Below are 17,640 nucleotides of genomic sequence, written 5' to 3'. Positions count from 1 at the left end.
CTGGCACCATTTAGTGCTCTGCTTCCTGGTGCCATCTAGCACTCTGCTTCCTAGTGCCATCTAGCACTCTGCTTCCTTGTGCCATCTAGCACTCTGCTTCCTAGTGCCATCTAGCACTCTGCTTCCTGGTGCCATCTAGCACTCTGCTTCCTTGTGCCATCTAGCACTCTGCTTCCTAGTGCCATCTAGCGCTTTGCTTCCTGGCACCATTTAGTTCTCTGCTTCCTAGCGCCATCTAGCGCTCTGCTTCCTAGCACAATCTAGCGCTCTGCTTCCTAGTGCCATCTAGCGCTCTGCTTCCTAGAGCCATCTAGCACTCTGCTTCCTAGTGCCATCTAGCACTCTGGTTTCTAGTGCCATCTAGCACTCTGCTTTCTAGTGCCATCTAGCACTCTGCTCATGCGTCAAGAACTAGGAAGTGAAATCGAGCTTGAAATTATGATCGCCAAGGAGACTGCAGATGTCATGATTTATAGTGAAAAAGGAGTTAAAATTTGGCCTGTTCTCACCCAATTGGAACCAATTGGATCACTTCAGAAGACATTGATTAAACCAGGTGTATTGAGTTTTATCGATTACTTTTATGCTGCCTTTATGTGCTTATTGGAGCTACAAAGTTTTGGTCACCATTCACTTGCATTGTATGGACCAACAGAGTTGATATATTTCTCTAAAAATCTTTGTTTGTTTTCAGCAGATGAATAAAGTCATACATATTCCTTTAACTATAAGGTAAATCATACTTTTGCTATGATTGTACAAAATATTTTTTTTTGTACAATATTTTACTATACTATGACACGTATTGTCTAGTTAAATGAATATACTTTTTCTACATTAATTATGAGGACCAATTACTATAGCATTTTTACATTCTTTTTCTGTTAAAATTATGAGCATTTTTACAGTGTAGCTACTTAGATGTGAGATTTTTGACTTGGGGGACTAAGAAAATTGACTGCTTTAATGTAGTTAATTTATTTACACTTCTGTTATTCTCTCTTCAGGGAATGTGAGGTGTTCAGTAAGAACCATGCAACACCTTTCTCCAAGGTCATCACCTTCCACAAGAAGGAGCCTTTTGACCTGGAAGCATTCTATAGTTCTCCACATGAGCTACCTTATCCAGACAGCAGAATAGGTTAGTGTAACTGTAAGTTGTATGGCTTGCTAAATATTGAGGTTGACATTTTGTAGTGGCATTCTTAAACCAGAAGAGTCGACTTGATATGATTCACTTTAGAGCTTTAGTCGGGTTTCTCTAACCTAATTTACAACCAAAATGAGACCAATTACTCTGGTGAGAAGCTCAGGGGAGCCTTAAATAGGTGTTCATGTACTCATGTGATTATAAATGCCCTCAGCATATTGTGTCAGAGCACCTGTTATTTCTTCAGCACATGAGCTCAGCTGAAGTGGGTTAGCGTTAGGCCTAACCTCAGTGGGGTGTCACAAAGGTGTCAAAATACACCCACCAGCCAGTAATTAGGACTGAGACATGATGTCCCATAAGCCTTAACTCCCTCGCATCATGTGCCCTCTACACTCACTCCATATTAAGTGTGTGTTAGGGGCCTAATACACTCCCATACGGCAATCACTGAATCTCTGTTGCTTTATAAGAGCTTTTGCTGTTCTTGCTAACTCTTTAAACAATGTAAAGTTTTGGTATGGGTCACATTGATCAGTCGACCCAACAAGAGGCTTGTTGATTAGTGAAGTCGACTAGATTTAATGTATATTATTTTAATCTTGATATTTTTAGTGATGGTGGTGGATTAATTATCATACTGACATTTTTGCTGTGTGGAAAAGATTTTCCAGATGATTATTGATAAATATTGGGATTTTTTTCAGATACAAATAGGACTGCTCGTTGTACAGTAATCTTTGTCTTTTTAAAATATTTCTCAACACAACTTTGGTAAAGTGTGAGCTGCAGGGTATATTAAAGGGGATTGCACTTTAGACGTGTCTAGTTGACGGCATGTCTTGTTCTAAAATTAGAAACTAATTTTCTATGAAGGTACGCACATCGCCGCTGACAGACACCGAGCTACAGCTCAAAATTCTACAATGCTACAGACCGCAACTCGCATATATTTCCTATTGGTTTTTGATTTTCGCCTCTTTTTCTCCCCAATTTGGAATTCACAATATGCTCTTAATCCTCGTGGTGGTGTAGTGACACCTCAATCCAGGTGGTGGAGGACAAATCTCAGTTGCCTCCGCATCTGAGACCATCAACCCACGCAGCTTATGACGTGGCTTGTTGAGCGCATTACCGCGGAGAACTAGAGCGTGTGGAGGCTTCACGCTATTCTCCGCGGCATCCACGCACAACTCACCACACGCCCCACCGAGAGCAAACCACATTATAGCGACGACGAGGAGGTTGCCCCATCTGACTCTACTCTCCCTAGCAACCAGGCCAATTTGGTTGCTTAGGGGACCTGGCTGGAGTCACTCAGCACACCCTGGATTCGAACTTGCAAACTCCAGAGGTGGTAGTCAGCATCTTTACTCACTAAGCTACCCAGGCCCCAACGTCGCCATTTTTAATCATTCAGTTTGCACAGTTACACAAGTTTCATGCTAAACCTTCGTAACTTTGGTCTCCCATCTGCTGCGACACATCAGCTTATCCTGTGTACCTACCCGCGACCTGCTTCAGTAAATGTTATATCACACCCTTGTGGTTTCCTAAAGCTATTATGCCAGTCTACATTAAACAGAAGGCCAGCTGTGTATTGGAAAGCACACAAATTAGGCTTCTAATATACATTTTGGCTAATGTTAATATATCGATGTCTCCAAAATGTATTGATAAAATAATGTGCCGATCAGTAATCAATATATCAATATTTTATGACATCCCTAATTGATCCCCTTTAAAGTATTGCCACTACAGCCATACACATTCAGACCAAGGAGTAGATGGACAACTTTGGTCATTGCATTGCATCCCACCATGCATGTCCCAATTTTGTGATGACTTGTCAAGTTATAAAAAAGCTCCTCGAGACGCCTCCATTCTGTTTGGCTACATTTAGCTGTTTAGAATGCAAAAGCTGTGTCTTTTGTGAACGGCCCTTAAAAACACGCCCAATCAGGTTCAGGTGAATCCGAAACCAGCTAAATTATACAGTATATATATATATATATACCATTTTGTTTTACATTTTCCTAGTAAAGTTGGTATTTGCAAGTGAATGATTTGAAAGAAAGCGCTAATCCTTACATATTTTGTGATTGCGAGTCTGATCATGTCTTTGTTCTGTTGTGATCAGGCCGATTTACTGTCCAGAATGTTGTGCCACAACCTGATGGGGACAGTTCAAAGGTGAAGGTGAAAGTGCGTGTGAATGTGCATGGGATCTTCAGTGTGTCCAGTGCATCTCTGATAGAGAAGCAGAAGGGAGAGGCAGAGGACATGCAGATGGACACAGAGCCTACTGTTCAGAATGAAAGCCGGCCTGATGAACAGGTAAGGGACAACAGGTTTGCCACCATCTCCCCATCTCCTTTCCACTGGTAAAGGGGTAAACAAAGTTTGAAAATATGAAAATCCTGTGATCATTTGCTCACCCTCATGTTGTTCCAAACCTGCATGGCTTTCTTTCATCCATGGAATACAAAAGGAGAAATACTGAAGAATGTACTGGCCAGTTTTCCCATATAATGAAAATGAAAGGGGATCTGGGACATCAAGCTCCAAAATAAAATAAAAACACTGTAAATGTATCATAAAAACTTATCAATATGACTCATGCACTATATTCCAGTCTTGGAATATAGGAACAGACACAAATTTAAGTCATTATTAAAGATATCCACATCCAAGTTAGGTTTGATACAAATGCTGCATCCTAATATCCATACTATATAATAAATAGTATGCCAAAAACAGTATACCAGTGGAGTATTATGTCCGAATCCACAGTATTCATGAAGCAGTAAGCGAGAAGTACCCCGACGACCTACTATTTCCAGTGAGATTCTGAAGTCTGGATTGACTTGGTGCTTTACGATCCAACGAGGCGACGTCAGATTCAAAATGCTGGATTTAAAAGAGTGGAGGTTAATTGCAAGTCTGACAGCTCTTCTCAACTATATATGCTATATATATCAAGATAATTGTTCCCTGTTCTTAAATGGTGCTTGTTTAACAAAACCTGAGCGGATAGTTTTCACATTTGTTGTTATTATGACATATATTCGGGTCACAAGACAATGCCCACGTACCCGGATGAAGTATGTCCGAAATCTATTCATACTACTCGCATGCATACCTAAAAGAATGCACTGATTTGCTGGCAGATAAGTGAATCCTTCATCAAATACAGAACTGTGGTGATGGGGTCGTGGCCGAGTGACATTTGTGTAGAGCGAGGTCGAGAGATTGAGTGTTGGTAAGGGTTAGCACCTGTGGGAAATCACCTCTAACAGCTATTTTGTATTTGCAGTGAGAGCGGAGAATGATGAATCCAGACCACCGGAGGGGAGAGAGAGCTGAGCCTGCACGTGTGTGTCAGTGCAGCTAATATTTAAGATTGAAGCTTCTGAGTGAGAGAAAATCAAAATATGTTTTGAATTTGATTTGCCGTCTCCCGCTTGGGCCTGGAGGAGCACCTCGAAGCGCTTCTCCTGCTCCATCTGCAGCTCCATGAGGACCTGGTGTTGTGCTTGTTGGATGCTGGCGAGGGACTTGCAGACATCTTCCAGCGGCGAGGATATCTTGGCAGCATATACTTCCCGGGTTTTGGCAACACTGTGGCAAAAGATCTTGACTCTCTCAAGTAGTACGCGGGAGACTGCAAATAACACTCAAAATGTATTTTTATTCTGTCTCACTCAAAAGCTTAAAACTCAAATGTTAGCTGCACTGACACATACACACACACACACGTGCAGGCTCCACTCTCTCTCCCCTCCGGCAGTTTAAATCACTCTCCGCTCTTACTGCAAGCACAAAACAGCCGTTAGAGGTGCCAAACCTTACTGCACTCACTCTCTCGGCCTTGTCCCCATCACCACAAGTTCATACTGTGACAGTACGTGGTTTCGGATGCAGCAAACGTTTTTTTTAGCAAGGTCAATCCACTTGGCAGCCATTTTTTTAATGCTCTCGGGCAGCTATTTTTCTGTGTAAACAAGCAGCATACAGTGCTGCTCCTGTCTACCATAAATTGTGCTTTACATCTAATGTGCATGCATGTTCTTGAGTTGACTGACAGGCGATGTCTGTATCTTAAAGGTGATTAGCTCTTTTACCTGTAAGTCAGGACTTCCTTTCTACATCTGTTGACCGTTGGGCATTCAAATTTCTCCCATTAATTTGAATAGAAATGGCCCATCTCTGCTAAATAGTCTCTGGTTCGATATCAGTAGTGACGTGACCAATCGTCATTAAAGATGACGTGCCATGTCACTGATTTTTGAAACGGCAAGTCTGAATATGTGGACGTGCAAATGAAATTTGAGAGATTTGGCAAAGAAGAACAGTTACATTTTGGTCTGTTCCTCGTACAAAGCTATTGCATGGCCTCAGAAGACTTGGAATATAGTGTTTTAGTCATATGGACTACTGTAATAGTGATTTATTGTCATTTTGGAGCCTGACAACCCAGATTTATTTTTATTATATTGAATTGGCAGTATATTCCTCAAAATTTCTCCTTTTGTGTTTCACAGAAGAAAGAAAGTCATATGGGTTTAGAACAACATGAGGGTGAGTAAACAATGAGATAAATAAAAAATGTTGCTAACTGATTCCTTTAAAGAACTGAAATCTTTTTGGAGTTAATGGCGTTTGTTTTGTCATGTTTTTACCGTTTCCACTGTGGACAAGACTAGAAAGTAATATTTAAATAGTTCTCTCAAATCCATTGAGAAGACTATGAATATTTAACATAGATAAGAACTGCTTATACTCACCGGCATTTGAACATTACTGTTCTGTTGGGTAGAGGCTTTTCAGTCTTTCAGAAAAGCTTTTTTTACTGTCACTATTTTAAGCTTACTGCTCTCGTCATTGAAGATGACACTTCTGTCTCTTGTGTCATTTTGATTCTGAGCAGTGTCATTTTGTCATTCATGTGTTAGGTATAACTTTATTTAGCTCACCAGTGATTTGACATGCATGACAGGAACAGCAGTAATTTGCAACAAGGGGAATATCAGCAAAAGGAATATCTAAAATGTGGTGGTAGGGTTTGGTTACTTCAGTTGCATGGTTATGACTATTATATTTAATATTTGTGGCATGCACTGCAATCTCTCTACAAGGCTAAACATATCAATAACCAATCAAAGGCAGTGCAAGCCACTAAAATCTGTTTTGACTCGGAATACCTTCCCATGCATTCAGTTTAGTCTCATTCAGGGCTTGAGCCATTTTTTTGACAGGAGTAGATCTAATGTGTGTTATACAGTAATGATTATGGCTCTCAAGCTCGGCTGTTCATTAGTCCTCTACTTATGAAGAATGTACAAAACAAGCAAGCACTGTAAGCTTCTTCATTCATCTGTGAAGAGTAAAGATCAAATGCCACTGATGCTGTTTTTATAAATATTTCATAGAATAAAATGCAAGTGGACCAGGAAGGCCAAGCAGAACAGCGAAATGAAGAGGAGAGAATTAATAAATCTGGCAGCAAGGTACAATTTACCTTGCAAATATATGTGAATGTGGTTTTACATGCTGTTTCTTTATGTGGTCTTTTTGTACCCAAAAATCTTAATTTAGTATTTCCATGACTATGTTTCACTCCATTTTTTTTTTTTTTTTGCTACTGTACCTTTAAGATTTCTATGTATACACCCTCTTCTCATTTAAAATGAGCAACAACACTTACTTACAGGCTGTGGGTTTGCTGTGGGTTTCAGTATAGTTGGCATGGCCCCATACTTCTAAGCCTGCATTACATTGTGACGGTTCACAAAACAATCTGTGCTAAAATGTGCCACACAAACTTTTAAGATCATATTTAAATGATTGTTGACCTTTTTAAAAATAAATAGGTGCTACATTGTGAATAATGGCAGATGCTACACATAGTCAGGAACAGATTTGTGCACTTTACCACATTTTACTGTTAATCATTGTTTTTATGAATAATAGTGTCAATCCTATTAATATACATTAATATTAGGGCCGTCGATTTAACGTGTTAACATTCAGTGTGATTAATTATATAAAAAATAAAGTGTTAAAACATTTATGCAATTAATAATGTCTTAATGACTGTAATAAGGAATATTCCTACCATTGGAACAATTTAGGCTGTTTTCTCCAGGGGGCAGCTCCTTGGTTCAAACACAGCTTAATGGAGCGTAAATCCGAACACAGAGATCTCAAGACATGATTTTCTACATTTTAAACTACGTTTAGCCTAAAAATTGAATGATTATGTTGTGGCGCAACCAAAGTATGATGCTCCAAAAGTGTCTGTCTGACACAGGTGCACATTGTTATGTCCTTAGAAAAGCCCTCATAATAAATGATTGCTGTGGACTGTAGGCCCATTATAGGCTTATGTTATGTTCAATAACATGGAATTAAATAATATTTTGGATTCTGAAGCCAGTTTTTGTTTTGGCTTATCATGCTGCCACAATAATGTAATGCATTTTAATTATCAGATTTTTCTTTTCATTTTATTTAGAATTTTTTAAATAAAGCTATTTTAAATGATTGAATCATTCTATTTTGAATTATTATTTGAGGGGCTTTCACAGCAAATATTTACATATGCTATTCATTGTGATTAATTAATTGGCATACCATGTAACTAATTAACACTTTTAATTGATTGACAGCCCTATTTAATATACATTATATACGGTTATGTAGAGCCGGATTTTAAACCAGTGACAGTTCACTGTGGGTGGGGCAACCCAGTGTGATGCCGCTTAAATATACAACTCAGATTTACTGTATGGAAAATATTTGATTACTCGCGTCTCGTTTTTCGCATTGCATCTGGTTTCAATAGATGGTTCTTTTGGAATGAGGAAGGGGCCCACTTTATATTACGTGTCTTTAACTACTATGTACTTGAGCATTTTTAAAAATTGACTTATTATGTACATACATAGGTGTTTTTGCATTGCACTTACATTTAAAGGGGACCTATTATGCAAAATTCACTTTTACATGAGGTTTGAACATAAATGTGTGTTGGCAGTGTGTGTGTACACAACCACCCTATAATGATAAAAAAAAGTTCTTTTTTTTTAATCCCCATCGATCATAAGCAGTGTCTCAGAACAAGCCGTTCGCAGATTCTGTACAAAGTGACGTCACTTTGTACAGGCCCTGCCCACGACTGTTGACAGACACTGCCGACGGACATGTTTGTTTGTGTGTGTTTTGTTATAGCGCATAGCGAATATTGTAACAGTATTTGTGTGTGTTGCTCATCCATCATTGCAAAACTGCTGAAAAAACGAATAAATAAATGTATCAAATAACCATTCGGAAACTTCCTGGTTCATTCTCAAAGTTGTTATTTTGAGTCTCTCATAAGTGTCTGACTCCAGTTCATATAGGGCTGATAGCCACTATTTTCACTGCCAGTCATGTTGCTTATGATGTCTAGTTATCTGAAGCAGAGATGTCAAAACTCCGCCCTATTCTGGATATGGGGCGGGGAGCACCAGTTCATTTGCATTTAAAGACACACACAAAAACAGCTTGTTTTTTATTCCCACCTAAAAATTTGTATTTTCAACATGGTATAATAAATTATCTGTAAGGTATTTTCAGCTGAAACTTCACAGACACATTCTGGGGACACAAAATATTTAAATTACATCTTGTGAAAAGGGGCATAATAGGTGACCTTTAAAGTACCTGCAATTTAATTACATCTGTAGTTACACTGTTAACCCTACCACTTAACCTATCTGTACCTCAACCTCTGTAGCAGCAAATTTGAATTTTGTGATAATTTTGCTTAACAACATGTAGTTACACAAAAAGTGCATTGTATTGTATATATTTTAATGTTAGTAAAGAGTAGTTTAAGACACCTAATATAAAGTGGAATCTGTTTGTGTGTGTTCTGTGAGTTATGTGTTATGATATAATATGACCACTTTAAAGCCAGTGATGGATCTGTATTTTGCTTATATAATTTCAGACTAATATTTTCAATTTTCTTACAGGATGGTGCACCCTTTGATAAACAAGAGCAAGGTGCAAGCAGTAGCAAACCCAAGACAATGGTAAAGAGCGTTGATCTTCCCATCTTGGCTAACACCACCCGACAGCTGGAAAGAGATGTGCTCAACAGCTTTGTTGAATATGAGGTGAGTGAATAGTGCGTTTCCTTTCAATTTCAGACTGCCTCAGTTCCCTTGAGTAGATGTGGAGTGCTGGCATTGATTTAACTCAGCTTAGTTCAAAGCACCCATTGCATTTTTGATGCCTGTCTCAAAGCGCAGCTCATTTTTTTGCACTTTTAAGCAGAATCCATTTTGAAAATAAGGAGTTAATATAAATTATTTTGTAGTATGGCTGGAACGATACATTTTGTAAGAAATAAACAACCTTTGGCAACTGATGAAATGATAAAGATCAATTAGTTAAAGGGGACCTATTATGCAAAATTCACTTTTACACTTTTTGTACATAAATGTGAGTCGCACATGTGTGTACACAACCACCCTACAATGTTAAAAGTCCACCCACTCCTCTTTCTTATATTTATATTAATCAAAAACAGTGTGTCAAAATGAACAGTTTACATTTTTGCTCTAAAGTTGACGTCATGTTAGAGCAGGCCTCGCCCACGACTGGTGACGGACTCCACCCTATTATCATAGATCCTCCTCTGAGTGATCTACACACAGTCTGGAGCAGATACAGTGAGAAGAATAATGTCTCAGCTTCGTAAGCATCATAAGTGTTCTGTTGTTGGCTGTAAAAGTGAACATAAGAGTCTTCATGTACTCCCAGCATCAGAGCCACTGAAGACGCAGCAGACAAGTTTCGTTTTTGAAGGAAATGTGCCCCAAAACATAAACAAATGTGTGTATGTTTGTGCAAATCTTTTTACACCGTCAATATAAAACAGGATGTTTGCAAATCGCCTTTCCAAATGTGCTTGTTAGCTGATTCCAGGGCTAATGCAGCTAAAGGTACCATTGTCTCTGACTGTATTCACGGAGACCAGAGCTATGAAGGGGGCGGGGAGCAGCAGCTCATTTGCATTTAAAGAGACACACACGAAAACAACGTGTTTTTGATTCCAACCAAAAACAGGCATTTACAACATGGTATAATAAATGATCTGTTGGGTATTTTGAGCTGAAACTTCACAGACACATTCTTGGGACACCTGAGACTTATATTACATCTTGTAAAAAGGGACATAATAGGTCTCCTTTAAGCTCAATAGTTTACAACAAATTTCATTTTTTCGTAGTTGATGCATTTACACATTCAATTCAACTGCATCAAAATGGATAGTCAATGCAAATTTGCAATAATTAAATTAAACTTTCAAGACACTTTACTTCATCTGTAACAAAATATTTTTTGCTTCTGTTGTCTGATGGTCTTCTCATCAATATTTGTAGAAATATATATTTTATAATTGTTAACCTTTCATTTTAATTACATTTCACTGTACAAAGTGTGCAAATGACATTACTTTTGTTAAACATCACATCGAATTTGATTTCTAGATAACTAATCACTGTAAATAATAATAATAATAATAATTTGTTAGATTACTAAAAAATTTACTCTTGTAGTAACATCTAAATTACTTGGTTTTAAAATCTTCATTTTCTTAATTAGGTCACATCAACAAAAGTAATTTTTAAGGGTAAGATCGTGTTGCAATAACTCCACTGAACATTTACCTGTTACAGTTTGAAGAATGAAACACAAATTATAATGAAAAATTTGGTAAATGTGTTAAAAACATATTTAATGAATCTCACGCATCAATGAATTATCTTGAATAGCAGCTTATTGTCGTCTGGGTCATGTACCGAAATTTGCTAAATGCTAATATTGTATCACAGTTAATTTTTTCTACCACTGTACTATTTTTGTATCCCCAGTATATCACTCAGCCCTAGTTTGTAGCTGCACTTTGCTGTAGAATGATTCCTCCTGATGTTCCTCGACATTGTCCAAATAAAGTGAGGGATTTAGCGTTTGCCCTAAATATCCATGACTGAGCTCAATTCAGACCTCAGGGAAAAGATATTAGTAGATCATTACATCAGTAGAGTGCCAGCACAGCTCTGGGCGTCAGATTCATGTCCTACAATTATGGCTGGGCATTCATGTCAAAGCCTTGTGCTTGTCATTTTGTGTTAAATTAGAAAACACAACATGTCTGCGTGCACATTTTGTCTCCACTGGGAGTTTCAAGTTATGGCACCCATGATGATCATATTAGATATGTACTGTACACAAGGATTGTACTCAATTTAGTTTTGAAGTATTTCAAATTTCAATTCATTTAATGAACTTGAATTGAATTAGAATTGAGGGAGCAAACAGGATACAAAATTGAAAATCATATTGCAATTTAAGGACATTTTTATAAAACTCCCTTTAGTGTAGATTTTATTTAAAAAAAATACAAATGTTATTGTACACATAACATGGAATTTTACAGAAACATTCATTTATACTAATAATCAATATTTGAAACAGAACATTTAATTTATATATATATGGAATTTGGAATAATGTACAGATTTTGCTGTCTTGGAAGAAAATTAGTACTTTAATTCACCAAAATGGCATTCAACTGATCCCAAAGTATAGTCAGGACATTACTGATGTAAAAAACAGCACCATCACTATTTGAAAAAAGTCATTTTTTATCAAATCTAGACAGGCCCCATTTCCAGCAGCGATCACTCCAACACCTTATCCTTGAGTAATCATGCTAAATTGATCATTTGATATTAGAAAATCACTTGCCATTATATCAAACACATCTGAAAGCTATTTGATTCATTAAATGAAGCTTATAATTGTCTTTGTGTTTGTTTTTGAGTTTCCACAGTATGTAATAGTCTTAAGGTCAATATTAGGTCACAAATGGCAAAAAGAAAGAAACTCTAGAAACTCATCAGTTAATCATTGTTTTGAGGAATGAAGGATATACAATGCTTGAAATTGCCAAAAAACTGAAGATTTCATACAAAGGTGAACACTAGAGACATCAAATACAAAGAACAACTTACTCTAACAAGGACAGAAAGAGATGTGGAAGGCCAGATGTACAACTAAACAAGAGGATAAGTACATCAGAGTCTCTAGTTTGAGAAATAGACGCCTCACATGTCCTCAGCTGACAGCTTCATTGAATTCTACCCGCTCAACACCAGTTTCATGTACAACAGTAAAGAGAAGACTCAGGAGGTCTTATGGGAAGAATTGCAAAGAAAAGACACTTTTGTAACAGAAATCAAAAAGGAAAGGTTAGAGAGGGCAAAGAAACAGAACATATTGGACAACAGATAATTTGAAAAGAGTGTTATGGATCTTAACCCCATTGAGTTTTAGTGGGATCAGCTAGACTGTGAGGTGCGTGAGAAGTGCCCGATAAGACAGTCACATCTATGGCAAGTGCTACAGGAAGTGTGGGGTGAAATGTCGCCTGAGGATCTGGACAAACTGACAGCTAGAATACCAAGGATCTGCAAAGCTGTTATTGCTGCATGTGGAGGATTTTTTTATGAGAACTCGTTGTACAAGTAGTTTAAGAAGTTCTGATTTTTTTTTTCAAATTGTAATAGTAATTGTTCACGTTATGTAATGTACATTGTGATCAGCTGAATGCCACTTTGGTGAATAAATAACTGACTTTCCTTAAGAGCAAAATCTGTTCATTATTCCAAACTTTTGAACGCCAGTGTACAGTGTACATATACATATATATATATATATATATATATATATATATATATACTTATATAAAAGCTTTTTTATTTCTACTGACCATGATGGGAAAAACTTAATTTTCCAGAATACTTAATTTACTTTATTTTTATATTTATTCACATATATTTTTTATATTAGTTTTGGGTACAATGTAATATACTTTATGTGGTGCAAAATTTAAAAAGTTAATTAACAATATTGAATGGTGCAGAACACATGTAAATGTGTTCTGCACCATTTATAATCGTTAAGTTACAATGGTGTTGTCAATGGCAGAACAGATGAAAGTTACAATGATCTGGCATATGAATATAGTGTGTTCTGTTTTTCAGAAAAAAATGATCATTCAGGACAAGCTGGAGAAGGAGAGAAATGATGCTAAAAACGGTGTGGAAGAGTATGTTTACGATCTGCGAGACAAACTGTGTGGCATCTTTGAGAAATATGTCACTGAGGATGTGAGCATATCATCTCTTTGTTTATCTGTATTGCTGCTGTTCTCAGTGAAGCCACTGAGGAGCTTAAATCTTTTCCACATCTAAATAATTTAACCGATCCCTGTCATTCAAAAGACCTCAACATTTTTCAAATTTAGGAAAGTAACCGGCTCACCCTAATTCTTAAGGACACAGAGAACTGGCTGTATGAAGAAGGAGAGGACCAGGAGAAAGAAATCTATCAGGAAAAACTGGCTGATCTCAAAGTAGGTATATTTATATTTAGGTAATTATATTTCCTATAACCCTACCCCTAAACCTAACCTTGCTCCTTCACACCCACCTACTTACCCCCCCATACATATATAGTTTCAGTTTTAGTACGACTTATTTCATAAAGCTGCATGGATGTTTGCAACAGCAGGATGTTGTGTTTGGGTTTTGTAGAAGTTTGGTGAGCCCATCGAGGAACGGTACAGGGAGCATGAGGGTAGACCAAGAGCATTTGATGAGCTTGGCAAGAAAGTGCAGCTTTTTATGAAGGCTGTGGATGTGTATAAACAGAAGGTAAGCTATAATACAGTACTTTATACAGTAACCCTTTAAGCTCTGTCAGGGTGTTTTTAAAGATTTCCTGTTTCAGTTGCATACCCAAAATTAAAGGCTTGTAATTTACAAAACATCAACAAAAAACAAAACAAGGAGCTTCATGTGTTTGGTATAATTTTAAAGAAAACTTAGAATTTTTTTAATGATATAGATTATAATAAATTCTGTGACTCTCAGCCTAAGAAACTGCTGAAAAATCACTAAAACAAACATTGCAAAATGTTTTCTTATATTTAAAAAACGTATATTATATATATTAACTTATATTAACATTATACTGCATATCTCAGGGTTTAAATTAGGTAATCCGAAAATGTGCTTTTGTTTTGTTTACAATCATGTCACCTGTAACTGAAAATTTTGTGTTGATATGACAAAGTAAATAGGATAAATTACAAAAATAATTTATCCTAGCGTCCAAAATCATCTCCAAACAAATAGAACATAAAAATTGTACATAAGAACTGATTACACATACAAATACAAGTACAATGACTTAAAGCACTGTGTGCTTTCTCTCCAAAGCATGCAGGCACTAGTAATAAGATCTCATTCAGTTCCATTCTGTGTCATTTGAGCCATCATTAAATCTGTGCCATGTACTTGGCAACATCTCCTGGTGGCCATATGTAATTAGAGTGAACGTTCCTCTCTGCCCATATTAGGATGACTTCCACTTCTGGTTGCAGCGATCTGAATCCTAATACGACTGGTTTAGTGTTCCATGATGCTGGACAACCTACAACATTATTTCCGATGAAGTCATCTGATCCAGTAAATCTAACATGTTTTTAGCCAGATAGCACATTATGTGCTGTGTGCACATTGTGCTTCGTGTTGAATATATTGTGATCTATGCATCAGATTATGTTGTGTGTGAACTCTTTTGTGAAATCGCCTCCTCTAAGGAATAATATGAGATATTATATGTTCTGTTTATTTTTCATGAAGTAATAAGCAAAACACGCCATATAAGCAATACTTGTTTACATGTAACTTGTATGTCAAAGAAATATAGTTGGCTTTTACTCACTGGTTTTTTGAGAGCTTGCCAATAACATATGATGCATAGCTATTTCATGTTTGATGTTTTACTGATTACAATAATATGTGCAGTGCCAAAATATTAATAAGTTATCAAAGAGGTACACTTCTGATTTGTCTGCCAATTTCAAAGTACTAGTTCAGTTTTGGTCATAATGCTTACATTGTAAATTAGAGCTTCTAAGCTTTAAAACGATGCCTATTTTGTGTTGGTCATGACTGTAGTTATTCATATTTTGATAATCATTTTTTAAAGTTTTTCCTCAGGCGGGCCCATCCAAGCTTAAACGGTTAAAACATGGTAGAGCTTAAATTTGTGGCATAGTTTTATTCTATGAATGGGAAATAATTGGAAAACTTACTTAGTGTTCCATGTTATGTCTCCCAATGTCATCCAGGGGTCATGTACACTTTACGGTTAAAGTCAACATGATAAAAACCCATTTAACTTTAATAATGTGACATTTTTAAGAGTGAAACAGGATATTTATTGGAACAAACGTGGGATTTGATTGTATTCATTGCGGATTGTGACAGAACGTGACAGCCTCTATTTCAGTTGTTTTATCCAGTCTTAATTACATTGCTGTTCAGTGGGGTTTCACATTAATTTTCATATGGTTTTAAATCACCAAAAATATGCACATTAAAGTTATGATGAGGTCTTTTTAGCACTGAACAGGTCTGCTGAAATGCACGGGAGAACGTTAAATACTGTGGTTCCATTTGCGTTTTGAACCAACAGGATGAACGTTACCAGCACTTGAGTCCTGAGGAGATGGGTGCAGTTGAGAAGAGTGTGAATGAAGCTTTAGGCTGGATAAATGCAAAGATGAATGCCCAGAGCAAACTCACTATTGCCCAAGACCCAGCAGTCAAAGTAGCAGACATCATTCAGAAAATTCAGGTTTGTGCCAGTTTCTGTTTAAAATTGACGAAAGTATGGCAGCTCGCACATTTTATTTAAAATTCCCATTAAAAGTTTATTCCTAAAAGATTAAATTAATGTTAATACTAATCCATCTGACCCGTGTTGTATCGCAGGAGTTAGAGGAGGTTTGCAATTCTGTGCTCAACCGACCCAATCCCAAAACCGAGGAGCCCGTAGAGGAGGGAGACAAAAACAACGAGGCACATAATGGCCCTGCGGGACAACAAGGTGCTGACAGCAAAGGCAATCAGCAGACAAAACCTCCATCTGGAGAGATGGAGGTGGACTGAGCAATTCCAACCAACTCAACCAACTGGTTTTGCTGCCATTCTCACTCAAGCCACAACTAAACCTTTTCAACTTACACTGAACCAATAGCTGGTACCATGCTCTTTGTGTCCACCACTCAGTTGGCTGTATTTGTGCATCTGTTTGTTGAAGTCTGCTCTTCTGTTGATTTTCTCTTGTACCTATTAAGGGATTGGGTCAGCCTATCTTTTGAACATTACAGCTGTATTTTAAACTCAGTTCGGGATTGAACATCAATGATAGGATCATATAAAATAGATGTAGTTCAATAGCTTAAACAAATGCTGCTACTCTATACAAAAAAACAAAAACAAAATAATGTGATTCTTGCATTTCGCACTAACTTGGAATGGGAACATGAATTGAAATACTGTTCGATCAATTGTTTAGATTGAGGAAAACAAGTAAATATGTATGCAATACATATAAATATGTGGTATATATTTGTATTTAATATATAAGTTTCCAAAGGATGTGTTATTTAGAGCCTGTAAATATTATTTTAGTAATTTGAATTTATGAGTGCTTAGATATAGGTACACTCCTATTGTTGACATTGCAGTTCTTTCTCTTCCGTAGAGTCATATGAAAGTAGAATGTACTGGGCCATTCATTACCTATTTTTCCCGAATTTTCATGCAATCCCATATCAAGTTTTGAGGTTTGATGGTCACATAGAATAAAACACGCCTTTATGACTGAATCCTTGTTTGCTGCCGTAGAATACATTATTGTGTCTTTGTGTATCACAAATGTAATTTTTCAGTCTGCTAATCTGCATCAGAACAGCCTTAAACCTTTTTTTTTTTTCACTCCCATTTTCTCCCCAATTTGGAATTCCCAATGCACTCCAAGTGGCGCAGTGACACTCCTCAATCTGGGTGGCGGAGGACGTGGCTTGTTGAGTGCGTTACCGCGGAGACCTAGTGCGTGTGGAGGCTTCACGCTATTCTCCGCAGCATCCACGCACAACTCACCACGCGCCCCACTGAGAGCGAGCTACATTATGGCGACCACTAGGAGGCTGCCCCAAGTGACTCTACCCTCCCTAGCAACCAGACCAATTTGGCTGCTTAGGAGACCTCAATACTCGCTCAGCTACACAGGCCCCAGCCTTAAAATTTTGTTGTCATGATCAGTGGTGGAAATAGCCACAATTCACTGGGGGGAGCCTAATGAGGTGGAGATGGGGTGAAAGGTCACTGAACAACATTCATGAATTTTATGTGCATAAAACAAGCGGTGTCAGCCATGCTAAATCATGCCTCCAGCATATGACAAAGCACTCATGTGTCCCCCCAACCCCCGCTCAACAATTTTTGGGTGGAGGGGGCCCTCGGAGATAAATGAGCTCCAAATCGCCATTAAAGATATAGGGAGCCCCCAAC

The 17,640-nt window shown here is 37.5% G+C and overlaps 1 protein-coding gene across 1 annotated transcript in view; it reads left to right on the top strand.

Moving 5' to 3' along the window:
- The window catches only part of hspa4l (heat shock protein 4 like), a 30,904-nt gene extending 13,968 nt beyond the window's left edge, over positions 1 to 16,936 (top strand). Inside the window, exons 11-19 of the mRNA XM_052145291.1 lie at positions 1,008 to 1,141; positions 3,291 to 3,487; positions 6,583 to 6,660; positions 9,172 to 9,315; positions 13,255 to 13,380; positions 13,518 to 13,625; positions 13,807 to 13,926; positions 15,758 to 15,919; positions 16,057 to 16,936. Coding sequence (XP_052001251.1) covers positions 1,008 to 1,141; positions 3,291 to 3,487; positions 6,583 to 6,660; positions 9,172 to 9,315; positions 13,255 to 13,380; positions 13,518 to 13,625; positions 13,807 to 13,926; positions 15,758 to 15,919; positions 16,057 to 16,233 — 1,246 coding nt within the window. The 3' untranslated portion in view covers positions 16,234 to 16,936. The remainder of the gene's footprint in view (positions 1 to 1,007; positions 1,142 to 3,290; positions 3,488 to 6,582; positions 6,661 to 9,171; positions 9,316 to 13,254; positions 13,381 to 13,517; positions 13,626 to 13,806; positions 13,927 to 15,757; positions 15,920 to 16,056) is intronic.
- The last annotated feature ends 704 nt before the right edge of the window (positions 16,937 to 17,640 follow it).

This window comes from Xyrauchen texanus, chromosome 16 (genome assembly GCF_025860055.1).
Source record: "Xyrauchen texanus isolate HMW12.3.18 chromosome 16, RBS_HiC_50CHRs, whole genome shotgun sequence".
Taxonomy (NCBI): domain Eukaryota; kingdom Metazoa; phylum Chordata; class Actinopteri; order Cypriniformes; family Catostomidae; genus Xyrauchen; species Xyrauchen texanus.
The sequence above is the reverse complement of the archived record's forward strand: the minus strand, read 5'-3'. Positions and strand labels throughout refer to the sequence as shown.